Raw genomic sequence first — 20804 nt, 5'->3', positions numbered from 1 at the left:
TTAAGCCCCAGTCACATTACATTCTAAGTGGTATATCACCAGGTTGGGCATGAGGATGAGTATTAGATTACATTTACTTATGTTTTAACATTTGTTCTGAGTTAGAAAAGGCAGAGGAAGCAGAGATCAAATTGCCAACATACACTGGATCATTGAAAAAGCAAGAGAGTTTCAGAAAAACATCTATTTCTGCTTTATTGACTATGTCAAAGCCTTTGACTGTGTGGATCACAACAAAGTGTGGAAAATTCTGAAAGAGATGGGAATACCAGACCACCTGACCTGCCTCTTGAGAAATCTATATGCAGGCCAGGAAACAGCAGTTAGAACTGGACATGGAAAACAAACTGGTTCCAAATAGGAAAAGGAGCATGTCAAAGCTGCATATTGTCACCCTGCTTATTTAACTTATATGCAGAGTACATCAAGAGAAATGCTGGGCTGGAAGAAGCACAAGCTGGAATCAAGATTGCCAAGAGAAATATCAACAAACTCAGATATGCAGATGACACCACAGTTATGACAGAAACTGAAGAGGAACTAAAAAGCCTCTTGATGAAAGTGAAAAAGGAGAGTGAAAAAGTTGGCTTAAAGCTCAACATTCAGAAAATGAAGATCATGGCCTTTGGTCCCATCACTTCATGGGAAATAGATGGGGAACAGTGGAAACAGTGTCAGACTTTATTTTTTGGGGGGTTTCAAAATCACTGCAGATGGTGATTGCAGCCATGAAATTAAAAGACGCTTACTCCTTGGAAGGACAGTTATGATCAACCTAGACAGCATATTCAAAAGCAGAGACATTACTTTGCCAACAAAGGTCCGTCTAGTCGAGGCTATGGTTTTTCCAGTGGTCATGTATGGATGTGAGAGTTGGACTGTGAAGAAAGCTGAGCACCAAAGAATTGATGCTTTTGAACTGTGGTGTTGGAGAAGACTCTTGAGAGTCCCCTGGACTGCAAGGACATCCAACCAGTCCATTCTAAAGGAGATCAGTCTTGGGTGTTCATTGGATGGACTCATGCTGAAGCTGAAACTCCAGTACTTTGGCCAACTCATGCAAAGAGTTGACTCATTGGAAAAGACCCTGATGCTGGGAGGGCTTGGGGGCAGGAGGAGAAGGGGATGACAGAGGATGAGATGGCTGGATGGCATCACCAACTGGATGGACATGAGTCTGAGTGAACTCCGGGAGTTGGTGATGGACAGGGAGGCCTGGCATGCTGCGATTCATGGGGTTGCAAAGAGTTGGACATGACTGAGTGACTGAACTGAACTGAAAAGTAAATTAAAACTTTGTATTTGAGATAACATCCAAAAGGGACAGTGTAATTACTATGTTCTCCCTTATGCATTCTCCTTAAGCTCCTGTGAAGTCTGAGAATGCACAGCTACAGTGAAAGCAGGAGCCTGGGAGATGCTGAAGCTGAGACAGGCATCTTCATGGCTGCAGGTCCAGCATTGGAGATGAAAGATTTTTTCTCTGGGAAATGCTTCAGTAAACAAGTCTGCAACAGTAATGCAAACACTCAAAAAGACACTAGCCATGACCATCCAGGTTCAGTCACTGGCCAAATTCAAAAGATCAGATCAGATCAGTCGCGCAGTCGTGTCTGACTATTTGCGACCCCATGAATCACAGCACACCAGGCCTCCCTGTCCATCACCAACTCCCAGAGTTCACCCAGACTCACGTCCATCGAGTCAGTGATGCTATCCAGCCATCCCATCCTCTGTCGTCCCCTTCTCCTCCTGCCCCCAATCCCTCCCAGCATCAGAGTCTTTTCTAAAGGGTCAACTCTTCACACGAGGTAGCCAAAGTACTGGAGTTTCAGCTTTAGCATCATTCCTTCCAAAGAAATCCCAGGTCTGATCTCCTTCAGAATGGACTGGTTGGATCTCCTTGCAGTCCAAGGGACTCTCAAGAGTCTTCTCCAACACCACAGTTCAAAAGCATCAATTCTTTGGCGCTCAGCCTTCTTCACAGTCCAACTCTCACATCCATACATGACCACAGGAAAAACCATAGCCTTGACTAGACGAACCTTTGTTGGCAAAATAATGTCTCTGCTTTTGAATATGCTATCTAGGTTGGTCATAACTTTCCTTTCAAGGAGTAAGCATCTTTTAATTTCATGGCTACAGTCACCATCTGCAGTGATTTTGGAGCCCCAAAAAATAAAGTCTGACACTATTTCCACTGTTTCCCCATTTATTTCCCATGAAGTGATGGGACCGGATGCCATGATCTTCGTTTTCTGAATATTGAGCTTCAAGCCAACTTTCTCACTCTCCACTTTCACCCTCATCAAGAGGCTTTTTAGTTCCTCTTCACTTTCTGCCATAAAGGTGATGTCATCTGCATATCTGAGGTTATTGATATTTCTCCCGGCAATCTTGATTCCAGCTTGTGTTTCTTCCAGCCCAGCATTTCTCTTGATGTACTCTGTGTATAAGTTAAATAAGCAGGGTGACAATATACAGCCTTGCTGTACTCCTTTTCCTATTTGGAACCAGTCTGTTGTTCCATGTCCAGTTCTAACTGTTGCTTCCTGACCTGCATACAAATTTCTCAAGAGGCAGGTCAGGTGGTCTGGTATTCCCATCTCTTTCAGAATTTTCCACACTTTGTTGTGATCCACACAGTCAAAGGCTTTGGCATAGTCAATAAAGCAGAAATAGATGTTTTTTTGGAACTCTCTTGCTTTTTCCATGATCCAGTGTATGTTGGCAATTTGATCTCTGCTTCCTCTGCCTTTTCTAAAACCAGCTTGAACATCAGGAAGTTCACGGTTCACATTGCTGAAGCCTGGCTTGGAGAATTTTGAGCATTACTTTACTAGTGTGTGAGATGAATGCAATTGTGCGGTAGTTTGAGCATTCTTTGGCATTGCCTTTCTTTGGGATTGGAATGAAAACTGACCTTTTCCAGTCCTGTGGCCACTGCTGAGTTTTCCAAATTTGCTGGCATATTGAGTGCAGCACTTTCACAGCATCATCTTTCAGGATTTGGAATAGCTCAACTGGAATTCCATCACCTCCACTAGCTTTGTTCGTAGTGATGCTTTCTAAGGTCCACTTGACTTCACCTTCCAGGATGTCTGGCTCTAGGTCAGTGATCACGCCATCGTGATTATCTGGGTCATGAAGCTGTTTTTTGTACAGTTCTTCTGTGTATTCTTGCCATCTCTTCTTAATATCTTCTGCTTCTGTTAGGTCCATACCATTTCTGTCCTTTATCGAGCCCATCTTTGCATGAAATGTTCCTTTGGTATCTCTGATTTTCTTGAAGAGATCTCTAGTCTTTCCCATTCTGTTGTTTTCCTCTATTTCTTTGCATTGATCACTGAGGAAAGCTTTCTTATCTCTTCTTGCTATTCTTTGGAACTCTGCATTCAGATGCTTATATCTTTCCTTTTCTCCTTTGCTTTTCACTTCTCTTCTCTTCACAGCTATTTGTAAGGCCTCCCCAGACAGCCATTTTGCTTTTTTGCATTTCTTTTCCATGGGGATGGTCTTGATCCCCGTCTCTTGTACAATGTCACGAACCTCATTTCATAGTTCATCAGGCACTCTATCTATCAGATCTAGGCCCTTAAATCTGTTTCTCACTTCCACTGTATAATCATAAAGGATTTGATTTAGGTCATACCTGAATGGTCTAGTGGTTTCCCCTAATTTCTTCAATTTAAGTCTGAATTTGGCAATAAGGAGTTCATGGTCTGAGCCACAGTCAGCTCCCGGTTTTGTTTTTGCTGACTGTATAGAGCTTCTCCATCTTTGGCTGCAAAGAATATAATCAATCTGATTTCGGTGTTGACCATCTGGTGATGTCATGTATAGAGTCTTCTCTTGTGTTGTTGGAAGAGGGTGTTTGTTATGACCAGTGCATTTTCTTGGCAAAACTCTATTAGTCTTTGCCCTGCTTCATTCTGTATTCCAAGGCCAAATTTGCCTGTTACTCCAAGTGTTTCTTGACTTTTTACTTTTGCATTCCAGTCCCCTATAATGAAAAGGACATCTTTTTGGGGTGTTAGTTCTAAAAGGTCTTGTAGGTCTTCATAGAACCATTCAACTTCAGCTTCTTCAGTGTTACTGGTTGGGCATAGACTTAGATTACTGTGATATTGAATGGTTTGCCTTGGAAACGAACAGAGATCATTCTGCCATTTTTGAGATTGCATCCAAGTACTGCATTTCAGACTTTTGTTGACCATGATGGCTACTCCATTTCTTCTAAGGGATTCCTGCCCACAGTAGTAGATATAATGGTCATCTGAGTTAAATTCACCCATTCCAGTCCATTTCAGTTGGCTGATTCCTAGAATGTCGACATTCACTCTTGCCATCTCTTGTTTGACCACTTCCAATTTGCCTTGATTCATGGACCTGACATTCCAGGTTCCTATGCAATATTGCTCTTTACAGCATCGGACCTTGCTTCTATCACCAGTTGCATCCACAGCTGGGTATTGTTTTTGCTTTGGCTCCATCCCTTCATTCTTTCTCTAGTTATTTCTCCACTGATCTCCAGTAGCATATTGGGTACCTACTGACCTGGGGAGTTCCTCTTTCTGTATCCTATCATTTTGCCTTTTCATACTGTTCATGGGATTCTCAAGGCAAGAATACTGAAGTGGTTTGTCATTCCCTTCTCCAGTGGACCACATTCTGTCAGATCTCTCCACCATGACCTGCCCATCTTGGGTTGCCCCACGGGCATGGCTTAGTTTCATTGAGTTAGACAAGGCTGTGGTCCTAGTGTGATTAGGTTGACTAGTTTTCCATGAGTATGGTTTCAGTGTGTTTGCCCTCTGATGCCCTCTTGCAACACCTACTGTCTTGCTTGGGTTTCTCTTACCTTGGATGAGGGGTATCTCCTCACCGCTGCCCTTCCTCACCTTCAATGTGGGATAGCTCCTCTAGGCCCTCCTGCACCCGTGCAGCCACCAAGACAATAGTAGTTGCACAAATCCACCTCTTTTGGCTCTGATTCTAGGGTTGCCACAACCATTCCATGACCTAAGAGGAAACCAATACTTTATTGCTGTCAGGCAGCAAAAAAAGAGGCAGAACCAGGAGAGAATTCAAGACTTCTCAAGATTCTTTTTAGAATACCACCGCAAGTATGGAAGGTCATCAGGTCTGCAGTACACTGAACCTCCCTTGGAAGTAGCCAGACAATGTTTGATTCACTGCATGTTGAGAGTTGTTTTTGCCCTTTTGATGCTCTGTAGTTGGCAGCTGAGTGACAAACTTTATAGCCGCCAACTCAACCAAGAGATTTATAGATTATTACTCACCTCCACCACAATATCTTTTGCAAGTCTCTTTCTGATTCAACCCTCTCCTGACTTCAAGTCTACTTCCCTTTAGTGTCTTTTTGTTAAGGCATAATTTTATTTCCCAAATAGGTGATAAAGTTTTCAGGGTCATGCTGACACTGTGTTTGGCAAAGGAGGGGCACAATGACTGTAATATTTAAACAAGAGTAGAGACAGGGGTATGAAATATACGGTGTGGGGAGTCAATAATTATGTAATATATTTGTATGTGACACGTTGTAACTAGATTTCTTAAGGTTATCATTTTAAACTGCACACAAATATCCAATCACAGTGTTGTATACCAAGAATGAACATAGTGTTGTAGGCCAATTATACTTCAAAAACAAACAAAAACAAACTCATGGAAAAAAATGATCAGATTTATGGTTATCAGAGGTTGGGATTTGGGGGGAAGGAGGAATTGGATCAGCCTAGAGATGCTAGATTCTGAACACTGTAAAAGAGAATTACATGGAGACAGCTGGCAGCTATTCTATTTGTCTGCTCATTTCTGTCTCCATTGACTTTTCAGTCCCATGGAAGTCAGAAACACCTGCATGTCAGAGAATTAAATGCATGATTCTGAGATTTTCTTGGATACCTAAATCCCAAAGGCAGTATAAGACATAATTCAAAGGGATGGATCTATGAACTTTGCAAGAAAGGAAATTGTTTTTCAGTGTAGACAGTAGTTATTGGCAGGTATTAAGAGTGCAAAATAGTAACAAAGGGATGGGAAAGGATGTGAGGCATGGCTCCTTTTCCCCCTGCCAGGACTCTGTATCTAGGCCAGTGAGGTAGGAGTACTTGACAGTGGCCACTTTGAGTCCAGCACCCTCTCAAGAACAAGCTTCCTGACTTCCAGTCAGGAGTCCTTACAACCTGGGGGAAGGGAGCAGCACCCCAGAAGGGGCATGGGCTATGTTCCACCCCAGGCTGCTTGGTTCCTGCCCACCGTGCACCTCAGTAGCTCAGGGTAGTAGTCTTATGGGACTGGGCTAAACCTATTCTTTAAAAGGTATTTGACTTTTTAAATGCAATAGGCAGAATTGATATGATTATAACTGATATGAAATGCTGATTGGAATATTTGTTATTTCTAAACTCTCTGCTGAATTTGAAAAGCAACACACAAATCTGGATGTGGGCACTCATTCAGATGACACCATTTGTTGTTCAATACCAAGCAAGAGATGGAGAAATGGCTCCAGGCCTGAAGTCATCCTTCATTTTCCTTCACTCTTCCTGCAAAAGGTTTCATCCACCCTGGCCTTTAATATGCAAAAGTGTGTCTGTCTCAGAAGGTGGAGTCTCTTTCTTTTCATGAAGCATACTTTTTATTTTAACCACACTGAATTGGTGAAGTTTTCTCCAGGAACCATTGCTTTGTGTTGGCTTTAGGTCACTGCTTTCTCATTCATACACATTCACTTGCCTTCAAATTGTATGGACCTGTACAGGATTGCTAGCCTTTTAAACCGTCATACGGGGACTTTAAAAACTACTATTTCTATCACGATTATTCCTTAATCTAAAAAAGATATAGACTTTGTGTTGAATAAATTCACAAATTGTTCTTATTTTTCTGATTTTGCTGTAAGCCACCAACCTATACTGGGGCATCGTGCGCCTAGCATAAGAGTTACAAGGGTGAGAATGTCTCTCCTTGGAAAGTGCCAGATGGGTTCTAAAATATTAAAACACCTGGCTGATTTTTCTTACAGGTTTTTGCATTCATGTCATAAAAATCACATAGCTTAAGGTTAGAACAGTCATAAAAATCACCAGGACTCAAAGGGTTTCTAAGGAATTTTTCACTGGGCAGGAACAATGCATAATCCCTAATGCAGATTTTGGTGACCAAACTGGAATTTTGTCCTTTCTTCTCCATTCCAGGTACATGGCCATCATCCACCCCCTCCAGCCCAGGTTGTCGGCCACAGCCACCAAGGTGGTCATCTGTGTCATCTGGATCCTGGCTCTCCTCCTGGCCTTCCCCCAGGGCTACTATTCAACCACAGAGACCATGCCCAACAGAGTGGTGTGCATGATCGAATGGCCAGAGCATCCCAACAAGATTTATGAGAAAGTGTGAGTAGAGATGACTCCCAGCGCCTTCTTTGCCTTCTCTTGTTCCTTCTTTCTTTCCATGTTCTTTTGTTGATGAGGATTTAATTTGTATCTGTAAGTATTTCTCACAACCACTCTGATTTCAGGTTGGTATGTCCATAGTTATGAGGGAACTATTATGTCCCCAATACTATTCTGGACTTTGAATGAAAAGTTTTATAGTATAAGACCTGGGTCATTTGGGTGCACTTCCATATTCTTCCTGCCAATGAAACAAATGAATGCTAAAAAACCAGTTACTTTGCCCTGCCAATGTCTGCATTCCTTTACCTTGAAGTCTCTTCTTCACCTATAGAATGCCACTTTGCCTTCTTGCACAGCATGCCAGAGAGTGAGGGAATTAACACCAACCCTTACTCCCAGCAGTTCTCAAAAAATGACTGACGGGAGTTGGCATATGAACACGCCAGCTCCCTCACCCTTCAGGTGGGATGTCTCTGTGGGGTGTGTGTTTACTGTGTTCAGGGTTTCCTCTTACAATTAAGCTCCAGTCACCCTGGTGATAGCTGGCTCAGTGACACAGCCTTTGATTTCCCTACTGTCGTTTCTCCTTCCAAATAAGTCATTTGCACTTGAATATTTATCTCAAGATCTGTATCTGGGGAAAACTAAACCAAAACACCTACCTTCCAGGATTTTTCAGCTGGAAAAAATACCCATGCATGTGAAATGCATGGAAGGCAAGGCTAGCACATTGAGACCATACGAGTTACAGGTCCCCAACAGGCAGACCTACTTCTCTTCCAGGGACTTGACTGGCCACATTTAGGGTTTTTTGAAGCTATTCTGGCATATTTTTCTGAGAGTTCTTATCTTAGAGGCAACATTAAAATGGTCTTTTCTTTGTTTTGTTCCAAGTGAGCAGCAATATGACATTTATATTACACCAGTTTTCTGAACTCAAAGCACATTGATAATGTGATTCCTTTTGAAAGACCTCTATAATTTTCCAACCTTGGGTTTATTAAGGGAATTGTAAAAGACCACTGGTTAGGATCCAGAAGATCTGGATTTAATTACAAGATTGCCAGTTAACTAGCTATGTGACCCTGGGCAAGATCACAGTCTTCCCTGGTTGTTAAATGGAGCATAATAAGGCACTCCTTCCAGTAAACAATCATTTTGAACAGCAAACAAGAGAATATATTCTCACTTTGTAAGCTATTCAGTGCCATATGAAAGATATTTTTATTGAAACAAATTCATTAGATAGTATAATCATTATAGACCTTTGAACTTCTTAAGTGGTAAAATGAAACACTGTACCTGTTGGCCCCCTATATTGAGGGTCCAAAAGCCTGTTGCATAGAGTCACACTGCTGCACCTGTTCCATGGAACACTGCAATGTGGCTTACCAGAAAGCAATATGTAAGGCTCAGACTTTGCCTTCCAGACACAGACAGTGGGATTTAACTGATCAAGCGGTGGGAGGATTAACACTCAGCCTAGGAGGTAGTGAACATTTTTCTTTCAAGTGAAACTACAAGCCTGAGCAGAGTCACAGCAGGAGAAAGAGCATAGCTTTACAAGCTGTTCAGGACCCATGAACATGTTCAAGCCAGAAGGTTCCCTCAAAGGTGGGGTGGCCCTCTGAAATAAAGCTCTTTATATAAACTGCTTCAGAAATTGCCATCAACTTCATGAACTGGAGTTCAGTTCTTAGCTCTTGTGATCTTTTCAAAGTCTGATCACACCTTTCTTCAGCTTTTTGTTTCAAATAAGCACAGTTCTTCTGTCTTCTAACAAATTCAAATTTTAACTTAGAAATAAAGGTTTCTTTTCTCATAGATGTCTATGACCTCATCCAAGAAACGGTAGTGTTTAGTGTTTCACCTTTAAACACTTTGCTGTTTTATGCTTACTAATGCTGCGATTCATGGGGTCACAAAGAGTTGGACACGACTGAGTGACTGAACTGAACTGAACTGAATGAATATGAAGTCCCTCTGAGACTCAACGTTTTAGGCTGTCTTTTCAAGTTACCTTTCAAGAATTTAGGGTAACTGCTATTGGACTTATGGTTAGGTTTGCTGCTATTGTTTGTTTTATAATTTTAACCTAAAATATGAGGCTAGATTAAGAGAATCTGATTTTATCTATTCAAGATGTATAAAAATGTTTACAGATGCAGTAACAAGTTGAAAGAGTCCATATTTACCATGCACATATTGTCTTACAAACATAAGTGTAAGCTTTATGCCAACCTATTTTGTTTTTGTCAGTATCTGCCATAATGCATTATGATATATTTTAGGCAACTTAAATTTTACCAGTTCTAAACTAAGCACATAGTTATATTCTTTTCTTCTGTTAAAACTAATGATTGCAATTTCCACAATACATGATAATTCCAAATCTGAAACCTGAAGGAAACTTTGCTTTGAGACAAAGTAATAATTAGGGTAATAGCATAGGCTCCAGTTAAATGAGGGATCAACTCCCAGCTACATAACTCTCAAACTGAGTCATAATGATCAAGTTATTCAAGCTTCTAAGACTAATAGAATAGTCCATATAGAGGTGTTGACAGAACTAATTAAGATACGTGCTTAGCTAGTGCCACGCACATTGCGAAGAGTCTAGTGAATGTTATCTACTGCAGTTAGCATCACTCATTGATCTGAGTACATGTCATTGGCAGATGGTGGGCAGACTGGCAGCAGACAGTGTGGTGGGCAAATGTTTAGGCCCATTTGTCTGATGAATAACTTCTGCCAGATAATTATACTAAAAGATTTTGTGAAAATCTTAGTTTGCTACATTTGCCTTCTGGCTGCATGGTTAACCTCTAACCCTGATCATTTATCATTTAGACTCTTATTAATACATGGATTACATTAAACACTTTTAAAGAAAAATAACCCAATAAAAGAATAGGCAAAAGTGTTGAACATGTGCCTCACAAAAAGAGATATCTAAATGACCAATTAATTTATAAGGAGGCACAAAACTTCAATTGTTACCAGTGAAATGCAAATTAAAACCATAATGAAACCTTCCTGCCTACTCATTAGACTCACAAATGTTCAGAAGTCTGACTAAGCTAAGCATTTAGAACTTTTGGTGAAGAACCTATTGTAGACTGCTAGAAGCGTATGGCAACCCACTCCAGTATTCTTGCCTAGAGAATCCTGTGGACGGAGGAGTCTGGTAGGCTGCTGTCCATAGGGTTGCACGGAGTTGGACATGACTGAGGCGACTGAGTGTGCATGAATGCATTGGAGAAGGAAATGGCAACCCACTCCAGTATTCTTGCCTGTTGAATTCCAGGGATGGAGGAGCCTGATGGGCTGCACAGAGTCGGATATGACTGAAGCGACTTAGCAGCAGGAGCAGCACAAGCATACATTGATAAAACCACATTGGAAAACATTTTGTGGTATTTGGAAAAGAAGAAACTATTAATTCCATAAATAGGTAGTAATACTACAACGTCAAGCAAAGAAGTAGTCACCATGAAAATGAAGACTATGATTATCTCTCAAGGGAAGGAAAGGAATGTGATCAAGAAGGGACACATGGAAGTGCTTCTGAGGAAATGGCATATTTCTTCAGTTCAGTGATAGGTAGTAGCATGAGTGTTTGCTTTAAAATTACTCATAATACCAGGAAGTTTGGTTTATGCACTTTTTCTGGAGGTATGTTTCATTTTTAAAAATATTTATTCATTTGGCAGCATAAATCTTTAGTTGCAGCATGCAGGATCTTTAGTTGCAGCATGCGGGATCTTTAGTTGCAGCATGCAAACTCTTAGTTGCAGCATGTGAGATCTAGTTCCCTGACCAGGGATTGAACCTGGGCCCCCTGCACTGGAATCATAGGAGTCTCAGCCATTGGAACACAAAGGAAGTCCTATGGAAGTATGCTTCATTTTTATTTAACTTAAAATTGAATGCTATTCAAAGGCGGTTGCTTTTACAAACTCTCAAGAAACTGCTTCGATGGGGATAATCCCAAAATGTCCTCCATAAGAAATTTCTTCTAAGGTGTGGGGCTTTTCCTGGGAGTGATAATCATAGGTACTCATCTCTGGATAAGCCAAAGTGTCAATGGGCCTACCTCATTCTCATGTTTACTTGCATTTTGCCTTGCTGACTCCTATGTTGCAGAGACTTGGAATTTTTCCAATTGGTCTAAGGGTTTTAAGACAAATTATTGAGCTCGGAGGGATGTGACAATGTTAATAAGAGAACAAGCCCATAGGCTGTCCATAGTACTCATCCCCTGCTGCTATTATTCATAAGTACATACATCTGGATTACAAAATGTTGCACATAAACTTGGTTAATCTTCTTTGGAAATCATTTAAAACTTTAAGAGTAAATTACAGAGTATGGTGAAAATTCTAACAATTTCTTTAATCACCCGTATTCCCATCGTTTATAAAGGCTCAAACATTTTGATGAATTTCCATCCAGGGAATTATTGCTCTTAGTTTCTTTTGAAGTGTCTTGTGTACATACCGGTCAACACAAATAAAGATTGTTGCCATTTTTGTAACACAAATTAAGATTATTATGTGTATTGTTCTGTACCTTTTTATTTAACTTAATACATCTTAGACATCTTTCCATAAGAGTTCATAAAGAGCTTCTAAATGGCCAATATCCATAGGATCATAGGAAAAGCAAGAGAGTTCCAGAAAAACTACTTCTGCTTCATTGACTATGCTAAAGCCTTTGACTGTGTGGATCACAACAAACTGTGGAAAATTCTTCAAGAGATGGGAATCTCAGACTACCTCACCTGCTTCCTGAGAAACCTGTATGCAGGTCAAGAAGCAATAGTTACAACATGACAGGAACTGGTTCCAAATTGGGAAAGGGGTATGTCAAGGCTGCATATTGTCACCCTGCTTATTTACCTTATATACAAAATACATCATGTGACATTCTGGGCTGGATGGAGCACAAGCTGGAATCAAGATTGCTGGGAAAATATCAATAACCTCAGACATGCAGATGACACCTCTTTAATGGCAGAAAGAGAAAAATGAAAGTGAAAGTGAAGTCGCTCAGTCGTGTCTGACTCTTTGCTACCCCATGGACTGTAGCCTACCAGGTTCCCCCGTCCATGGGATTTTCCAGGCAAGAATACTGGAGTGGGTTGTTATTTCCTGGAACTAAAAATCCTCTCTATGAAGGTAAAAGAAGAGTGTGAAAAAGCTGGCTTAAAACTCAACATTCACAAAACAAAGATCATGGCATCCAGTCTCCTCACTTCCTGGCAAATAGATGGGGAAACAATGGAAACAGTGATACACTTTATTTTCTTGGGCTCCAAAATCACTGCAGGCAGTGCCTACAGCCATGAAATTAAAAGATGCTTGCTTCTTGGAAGAAAAGCTATGGCAAACCTAGACAGTGTATTAAAAACCAGAGATTTTTTTTTTTTTTGCTGACAGAGGTCCATATTGTCAAAGCTGTGGTTTTTCCAGTAGTCATATATCAATGTGAGAGTTGGACCATAAAGATGGCTGAGCACCAAAGAATTGATGCTTTTGAACTGTGGTGTTGGAGAAGACTCTTGAGAGCCCCTTGGACAGCAGGGAGACCAAAAAAGTCAATCTTAAAGGAAATCAATCCTGAATATTTACTGGAAGGACTGATGCTGAAGCTGAAGCTCCAATACTTTGGCCACCTGATGCGAAGAACTGACTCATTTGAAAAGACCTTGATGCTGGGAAAGATTGAAGGCAGGAGGAGAAGGGGATGACAGAGGAGGATGAGATGGTTGGATGGAATCACTGACTTGGTGAAGGACAGGGAGGCCTGGCATGCTGCAATTCATGGGGTTGCAAAGAGTCGGACATGACTGAGTGACTGAACTGAACTGAAAGTTAAAAATGCATGTTTCTTATTAGGAGTGGGGTTGAATTTTTTCATAATTTTTATATTTATCTTATATTCTGCTTAATTCATTTACCATATCATAAAAAATTTCCTATTATTTTCATGTGTCATTAAACATGTTTCTACAATTTGATGTGAATATATGTGTGTGTGCATTTGTAAATAATAGTTTTGTTAGCTAAACTGCTATGAAAATTGATTACTCCAGTGGCTTCTCGTAGCTGACTAGTAAGATAAAACATCAAACTTCATAAGTATGCTGCTTCTAGCTATATCCTTAGATACCTGCAGGGACAGGTTTAATGTCCTCTGCCATCACTGTTTATGTCTACAATCTGCAACTACAGACTGCTATTCAAACATTCTAACATTCATGAAAGTGAAGACTTGGGCTTATTATTAATGCAATATTGTCATAGTTTACAATTGATTCCTGCCATAATTTTAGCAAGTTGGTAGCTGTGGCCCCTCTAGTGAAACTGTGATACTATGTAGGAACTTCTATAATGATGGAGTGATTGGTGAGGAAGAAGAATTGCATGGGTAACCAAAAGTGATTCTTCTTGGTGGAGAAAAAAAGCATATTAAAAAGAAAAGAAAGTATAAAGATGAGATATTTGGCTTTGCAAAATGCAGATTCAGTAATTTTCAAAGTTATTTGGACCCAAGCACACTCTTGAGGATGCTATACAGACTGTCGAGTTGCCGTGGTCCTGTAGGGTTACAGGCAATACTCCTGAGGACAAGGAAGATGAATGAGGACTCTTCATCAGAGGGTCAGCAACATAGCCAAGAAATAAGGATGACAAATGAGAAATATACCCCCACAGAATGAGATTTAGATAGCCCGGGGAATTTCAGCTTCCCTGAATCATTTATAATATTGGTTATATGTCATTTTCTGTTAATTAAATTTCTTAACACATAACTTTGTGGTAAAGCTTTAGCATGAAGTAAGATGTGGCTATTCCGGATTCCAAATATCATCAATAGTTCTGGAAAGGGAAGCTATGTCAGAAAACAGCATCACTCAATGACTCTAATTCCCTGAAGATTTTGTGGAAATGTATATGAATGTGGATATATTAACTCTAATATAATTCTCTGTTAGAACCAATGATAACAGAAGACTGTCTTCACTTATAGCATTTGGTCTTTTGTATGTCATGACTCATCATCTTACCTGACATTTTTATTTTTATACGTATTCTTTACTTTCATTAACAATATTGAAAATTAAAAATCAACTAATTGATAGAGAATAAAAAGGAAAGAAAGAATACTGGAAAAAGTACCTGTGGTGTTACTCCCTGATTTTCCACATTCTTGTGAAATAATGTGAAAAAAAAAAAAAAATAGCTTCTTTGCCAAGCCACTCAAGTTCTCAGCCAAAAGGGTGTCAGCATATTTGTGCTTCCAGGATTGTTTATTCTAGCTGCTATGATTAATCTCCTCCCTGACACCCACTACATTTATACAGCCATACAGCCCAGCATTCCTGGTGTTGTCACCAATGTTGATGGAAAGCAGTTAATTCAATAATGAATAGTGCATTGACATTTTAGGGGGAAAGAGTTGCATGAAAACAAGCCTTTAACTCTGACTCCCAGAAAAAAAAAGCTACAGAAGGAGGAGAAAAAGAAGCCTACATTAATGTAGAAACTAGAAAGGCTGTCATAAAACTGCCACAAATTTCACTATTGGTAGACAGTGCACAGATAGAGACAAAGAGGACGCAGCAGCCACCACGGACAGTCAGGGGCAATCCATGTGGCAATCCCTGATCAGGAGGTGAAAGCGCCCCTGAGAAAGATGGGACCAGCTAGTCTGGGATTCTTTGGTGCTGTCACAATAAGTTTCAGAGGCTGCTGAACTTACTGGGAAAGAGAAAGCAAAACCAGGCCTAAATGCATATTAGAGTGTAAGATAAAATGCACTATTTTCTGCAAACCTGTAAATAATCACACTGCTGCAGCTTGAGAAAAGAGGAATGAAAATACTGCTAAAAAGTTACATTGATAAAAGGCAATAGAATCAAAATCTGTGCAGTTTCTTTTAAATACCTCGTAAGCTCTTAATGAGTTCAGAACCATATGGACAACTTGTTAATTTCTATGATCTAAATGTAAAATGTAAGATCCAAAAATAAACAGTCAGCTTAATTTCATTACAAACTATAGATATAAGATTCACACCAAAAATTCAAAATTGTGTTAAAATAGCAATGTTTTATTTTCTGAGCATGACTTTTCCAGCAAATAAGGTTAGTAAGTTATCAGGAAATTGTTATTTTATTTTATCGAATTAATTGGTCAAAGGGAAGTATTATATATTTGCCTCAATAAATGACAAAAATAATATTTATTAAAGAAAAATAGCTTATCTCAGCAATAATCTTTGAGAAAATTAAAGTGAATAACACTTCTTCTTTATAACAAAGACAAAACTCAGAAAATTAAGAAATAGATATTCTATGAAGAAAATTTAAAAATCATCGGATTTTAGACTTTTGTTGTTGTTCAGTCCCTCAGTCATGTCCAACTCTTTGTGACTCCACGGACTGTAGCACGCCAGTCCTCCCTGTCCTTCCCTGTCTGCTGGAGTTTGCTCAAACTCATGTCGATTGAATCAATGATGTCATCCAGCCATCTCATCCTCTGTCACCCCCTTCTCCTCCTGTCCTCAGTCTTTCGAAGCATCAGGGTCTTTTCCAATGAGTCGGCTCTTCACATCAGGTGCCCAAAGTATTGGAGCTTCAGCTTCAGCATCAGTCCTTCCAATGAATATTCAGGACTGATTTCCTTTAGGATGGACTGGTTGGATTTCCTTGCAGTCCAAGGGACTCTCAAGAGTCTTGTCCAACACCAAGGTTCAGAAGCATCAATTCTTCGGTGCTCATCCTTCTTTATGGTCCAATTCTCACATCCAAACATGACTACTGGAAAAACCATAGCTTTGACTACATGGATTTTTATCAGCAAAATAATATCTCTGCTTTTTAATATGCTGTCTAGGTTTGTCATAGCTTTTCTTCTAAGGAGCAAATATCTTTTAATTTCATGGCTGCAGTCACCATCTGTGGTGATTTTGGAGCCCCCCAAAATAAAGTCTCTCACTGTTTCCATTGTTTCCCCATCTATCTACCATGAAGTGATGGGACCAGATGTCTTCATTTTTTGAACGTTGAATTTTAAGCCAGCTTTTTCATTATTCTCTTTCACCTTCATCAAGAGGTTCTTTAGTCCCTCTTCACTTTCTGCTGTTAAGGTGGTGTCATCTGCATATCTAAGGTTATTGCTATTTCTCCTAGCAATCTTACTTTCAGCTTCTGCTTCATCCAGCCTGGCATTTCGAATGATGTACTGTGCATATAAGTTAAATAAGCAGGGTAACAATATACAGCCTTGATGTACTCCTTTCCCAATTTGGAACCAGTCCCTTGTTCCATGTCTGGTTCTAACTGTTGCTTCTTGACCTGTATACAGGTTTCAAGGAGGCAAGTAAGGTGGTCTGGTTGGTGACATTGGTAACTTCCATATATCCTTACAACAATCCTAAGAGGTAACGAATACTCCTATTATTTTTGTCTAGAAGTATGAAACAATGAAACACTTATTCAAACTCACAGGTTAGTGAATGCTGCTGCTGCTGCTAAGTCGTGTCAGTCGTGTCCGACTCTGTGCGACCCCATAGACAGCAGCCCACCAAGCTCCCCCGTCCCTGGGATTCTCCAGGCAAGAACACTGGAGTGGATTGCCATTTCCTTCTCCAATCCATGAAAGTGAAAAGTGAAAGTGAAGTCGCTCAGTCATGTCTGACTCTTAGTGACCCCATGGACTGCAGCCTACCAGGCTCCTCCGTCCACTGGATTTTCCAGGCAAGAGCACTGGAGTGGGTCGCCAGTGCCTTCTCCAGGTTAGTGAATAGAAGAGCCAAAATTGAAGGTCTGGTCTTCTGTCCTCTAGAGTTAAAAGTTTTCCTCCCTAAACCAAGAGATGACTCTAGACAGCTCATCATCTTCCTGAGCCAGGTAAAAATGCTATTGTATGATGGGTAATTCAATAATTTCTAAAGTTCTGAGTTAGAAATATTGTAAAGTGTAGTCATAACTGGCCCAACGGATGAGTAATTTTTGAAAGTCCAAGCGAATAGCTATTTCTGAGTATATCAATGATGAGTGCTCAGAGGAAAAGATGATAGTGTATGTGTATATGAGTGTGTTTTTATGCATGTGCTCTGTGTGCCTTTGGGGAATTTAGCTGTTTTCTCAAGATAGAGTTACCAACTACTGCATTTTTCTTCCTCATCTCATACAAAAAGACATTCAGTGTTTTAGCCATTTGAAATATGCCTTATGCTCCTATAAATATTTATGCTATTAGAAAGAAATAATCCCATTTTGATTTCTAAATTCAGTAAGGATTATCTTTGTCTCAATCCTGAAACGTGAGTAATAGGTTGAGGAGTAATTACTTTCTCTAGTGCTGTGATCTGCGGACAGATCGGCTTAACTACTTCAAAACCAACTTCCGTCACAAATATAGAAAACAAACTAATGGTTACCAAAGGGGAGAGGGAAGGGGGAAAGGATAAATTAGAAGTATGGGGCTAACAGATATGAATTACTATATGTACAAACTACTATATATATATATAATAGATAAGCAACAAGGATCTATTGTATAGAGCAGGGACTATGGCCATTATCTATGGTAATAATTTATAATGGAGTATAAAATATTCTAAAGCTACTGAATCATTATGCTCTACCCCTGAAGCTAGTATAATATCGTAAATCAACACTACTTTAATAAGTAGATTGATAAATAGAGAAGGACACCAACTTCTCACGACCTGCTCTGCACTTTGTATTGTAATAACCTGCCTGAGGTGACACAACTGCTTAGGAAATGTAAAAATTTCATACTCTTTGGATATATACCCAGAAGTGGATTGCTACTTGTATTTCATTTGAGAAAGCTCCATACTGTTTTCCACAGTGGCTGCACCAATATGCATTCCCACCAATGGTGCACAGGAGTTTTTCTCCACATCCTCTCCAACACTTGCTATTTCCTGCCTTTTTGATGCCAGTTACTCTAATGGGCATTAGGTGTTATCTCACTGTGGTTTTGACTTGCATTTCCCTGATGATTATTGATGCTGAGCATCGTTTCGTATGGCTGTTGGCCAGCTGTATGTCTTCCTTGAAAAAAATGTCTATTTAGGTCCTCTGGCCATTTTTAAATCACATTTTTTACACTGAGTGCTCCTTATATATTTTTGATATTAACCCCTTGATGGGTATATGATTTGTAAGTATTTTATCTTGTTTGGTAAGGCCTCAAGCAAAGACAGGATTTTGATGCTTTAATGCATTTGTTAGAGAGTTCGTGGGCGTATGATTCAATGTTTATGTTCACTTTACATGAACATTAGAATTATTTTGCCTTCTTTTCCCCATAATAATCCTGAGAATCTTCAGGATTTGTTACTAAATAGATTAAAAATATGGTAGGTAGTGTAAGAACTACAAAAAAAGAAAAAAAGAACTCTCACTAAGAAGCTATAGGAGACAAGTCATGGTGCTAAACATTTTGCACACAATATGAGTATCAGACTGAAGCCAAAGAATATTTATGGTTTGAAAAGCATATAGAGTGACTATTTGCTTTTTTGATGCTCAAAGAGGACCCTCAGTTCCCCTGAATACATCCCGACTAGGGCGCTGGTTGCATCTCTGTGCTACCTCCATGATTTGGGAGGTGGCATAGATGGTGTAATTGGAACATATTGGAGCAGAACGTGGGAAAGCAAACCAATTGGAGCAGAACATAGAAAAGCAAACCAAGATGTCTTTGGACATTTTGCCTAGAAAAAGAGTCTTCATAGAGAGGAAAATAATAAAGTGAAGGTAAAGGGAAACTAAGAGAAATGAAAATCATATTAATTTGAATGACATTAAGTTTTTGTCGAGTTCTTATATGAGCCAGGCATTATGCTAAGCACTTTAAACGAATAATCTCGGTTCTTTCCTCCTTGGTGGTGGTCAGGGGCCTTCCTTGGCTGATCTAAGGAGCCCTTCTCACTCCTAGTTGGGAACATTTCCCTGCTCTAATAATAGTAGTCTCACCAATAGAGCAGTGGTTCACTTGCTATCAGGAGGCCCAGGTTAAAATTCAGACTTTCCAGAAGGGGCAATGCAGTAGATGTGGATGAGCTTTCCAATCTGAGTTGGTTGATATGAGTTTGATTATTGGAGGAAAGAGAGATGAACATAGAGCTGAGATCAAAAAAAAAAAAATGGACATAATAATGAGAAAGAAAAGAGGATGGACTGTTAATGGATTATGTTCCTGGAAGCTTTTCCTGAACTCTCCATATTGTCTCCTGTGTGTGTGCTCAGTGGCTTCAGCTATGTCTGGCTCTTTGCAACCCCATGTAGCCCACCAGGCTCCTCTGTCCATGGGGATTCTCCAGGCAAGAATACTGGAGTGGGTTTCCATGCCCTCCTCCAGAGGCTCTTCCCAACCCAGCAATGGAACCCAGGTCTCCTGCGTTGCAGATGGATTCTTTACCAGCTGAGCTACCCAGGAAGCCCTGTCTCCTCTCCTTTGTTTTTTGCTTCTCTTCTTTTCACAGCTATTTGTAAGGCCTCCTCAGACCTCAGACCATTTTGCTTTTTTGCATTTCTTTTTCTTGGAGATAGTCTTGATCCCTGTCTCCTGTATAATGTCATGAACCTCCATCCGTAGTTCATCAGGCATTCTATCAGATCTAGTCCCTTAAATCTATTTCCCACTTCCACTGTATAATAGGGATTTGATTTAGGTCATACCTGAATGGTCTAGTGGTTTTCCCTACTTTCTTCAATTTAAGTCTGAATTTGGCAATAAGGAGTTCATGATCTGAGCCACAGTCAGCTCCTGGTAGGAGACAGGGTCTCCTGGGTAGCTCAGCTGGTAAAGAATCCACCTGCAATGCGGGAGGCCTAGGTTCCATTGCTGGGTTGGGAAGAGCCCCTGAAGGAGAGCATGGCAACCCACTCCAGTATTCTTGCCTGGAGAATCCCCATGGACAGAGGAGCCTGGTGGGCTACATGGGGTCGCAAAGAGCCAGACATAGCTGAAGCCACTGAGCACACACACAGGAGACAATATGGAGAGCTCAGGAAAAGCTTCCAGGAACATAATCCATTAACAGTCCATTAATTCATTTATCCTTTTTCCTAATTGTTATCACTTGTGGTTTCCAGTATTTTTTTTAATTTTATTTTATTTTTAAACTTTACATAATTGTATTAGTTTTGCCAAATATCAAAATGAATCTGCCACAGGTATACATGTGTTCCCCATCCTGAACCCTCCTCCCTCCTCCCTCCCCATACCATCCTTCTGGGTCATCCCAGTGCACTAGCCCCAAGTATCCAGTATCGTGCATCGAACCTGGACTGGCAACTCGTTTCTTACATGATATTTTACATGTTTCAATGTC

The 20804-nt window shown here is 40.2% G+C and overlaps 1 protein-coding gene across 1 annotated transcript in view; it reads left to right on the top strand.

Annotated features, from left to right (window-relative positions):
* Positions 1–20804, top strand: part of TACR1 (tachykinin receptor 1) — a 178978-nt gene that overhangs the window by 98589 nt on the left and 59585 nt on the right. The window contains exon 3 of the mRNA XM_086327761.1: positions 7224–7418. Coding sequence (XP_086183887.1) covers positions 7224–7418 — 195 coding nt within the window. The remainder of the gene's footprint in view (positions 1–7223; positions 7419–20804) is intronic.

Source organism: Bos grunniens, chromosome 11 (assembly GCF_055505025.1).
Source record: "Bos grunniens cultivar Pamir isolate PY7600 chromosome 11, Bosgru_T2T1.0, whole genome shotgun sequence".
NCBI lineage: Eukaryota > Metazoa > Chordata > Mammalia > Artiodactyla > Bovidae > Bos > Bos grunniens.
The sequence above is the reverse complement of the archived record's forward strand: the minus strand, read 5'-3'. Positions and strand labels throughout refer to the sequence as shown.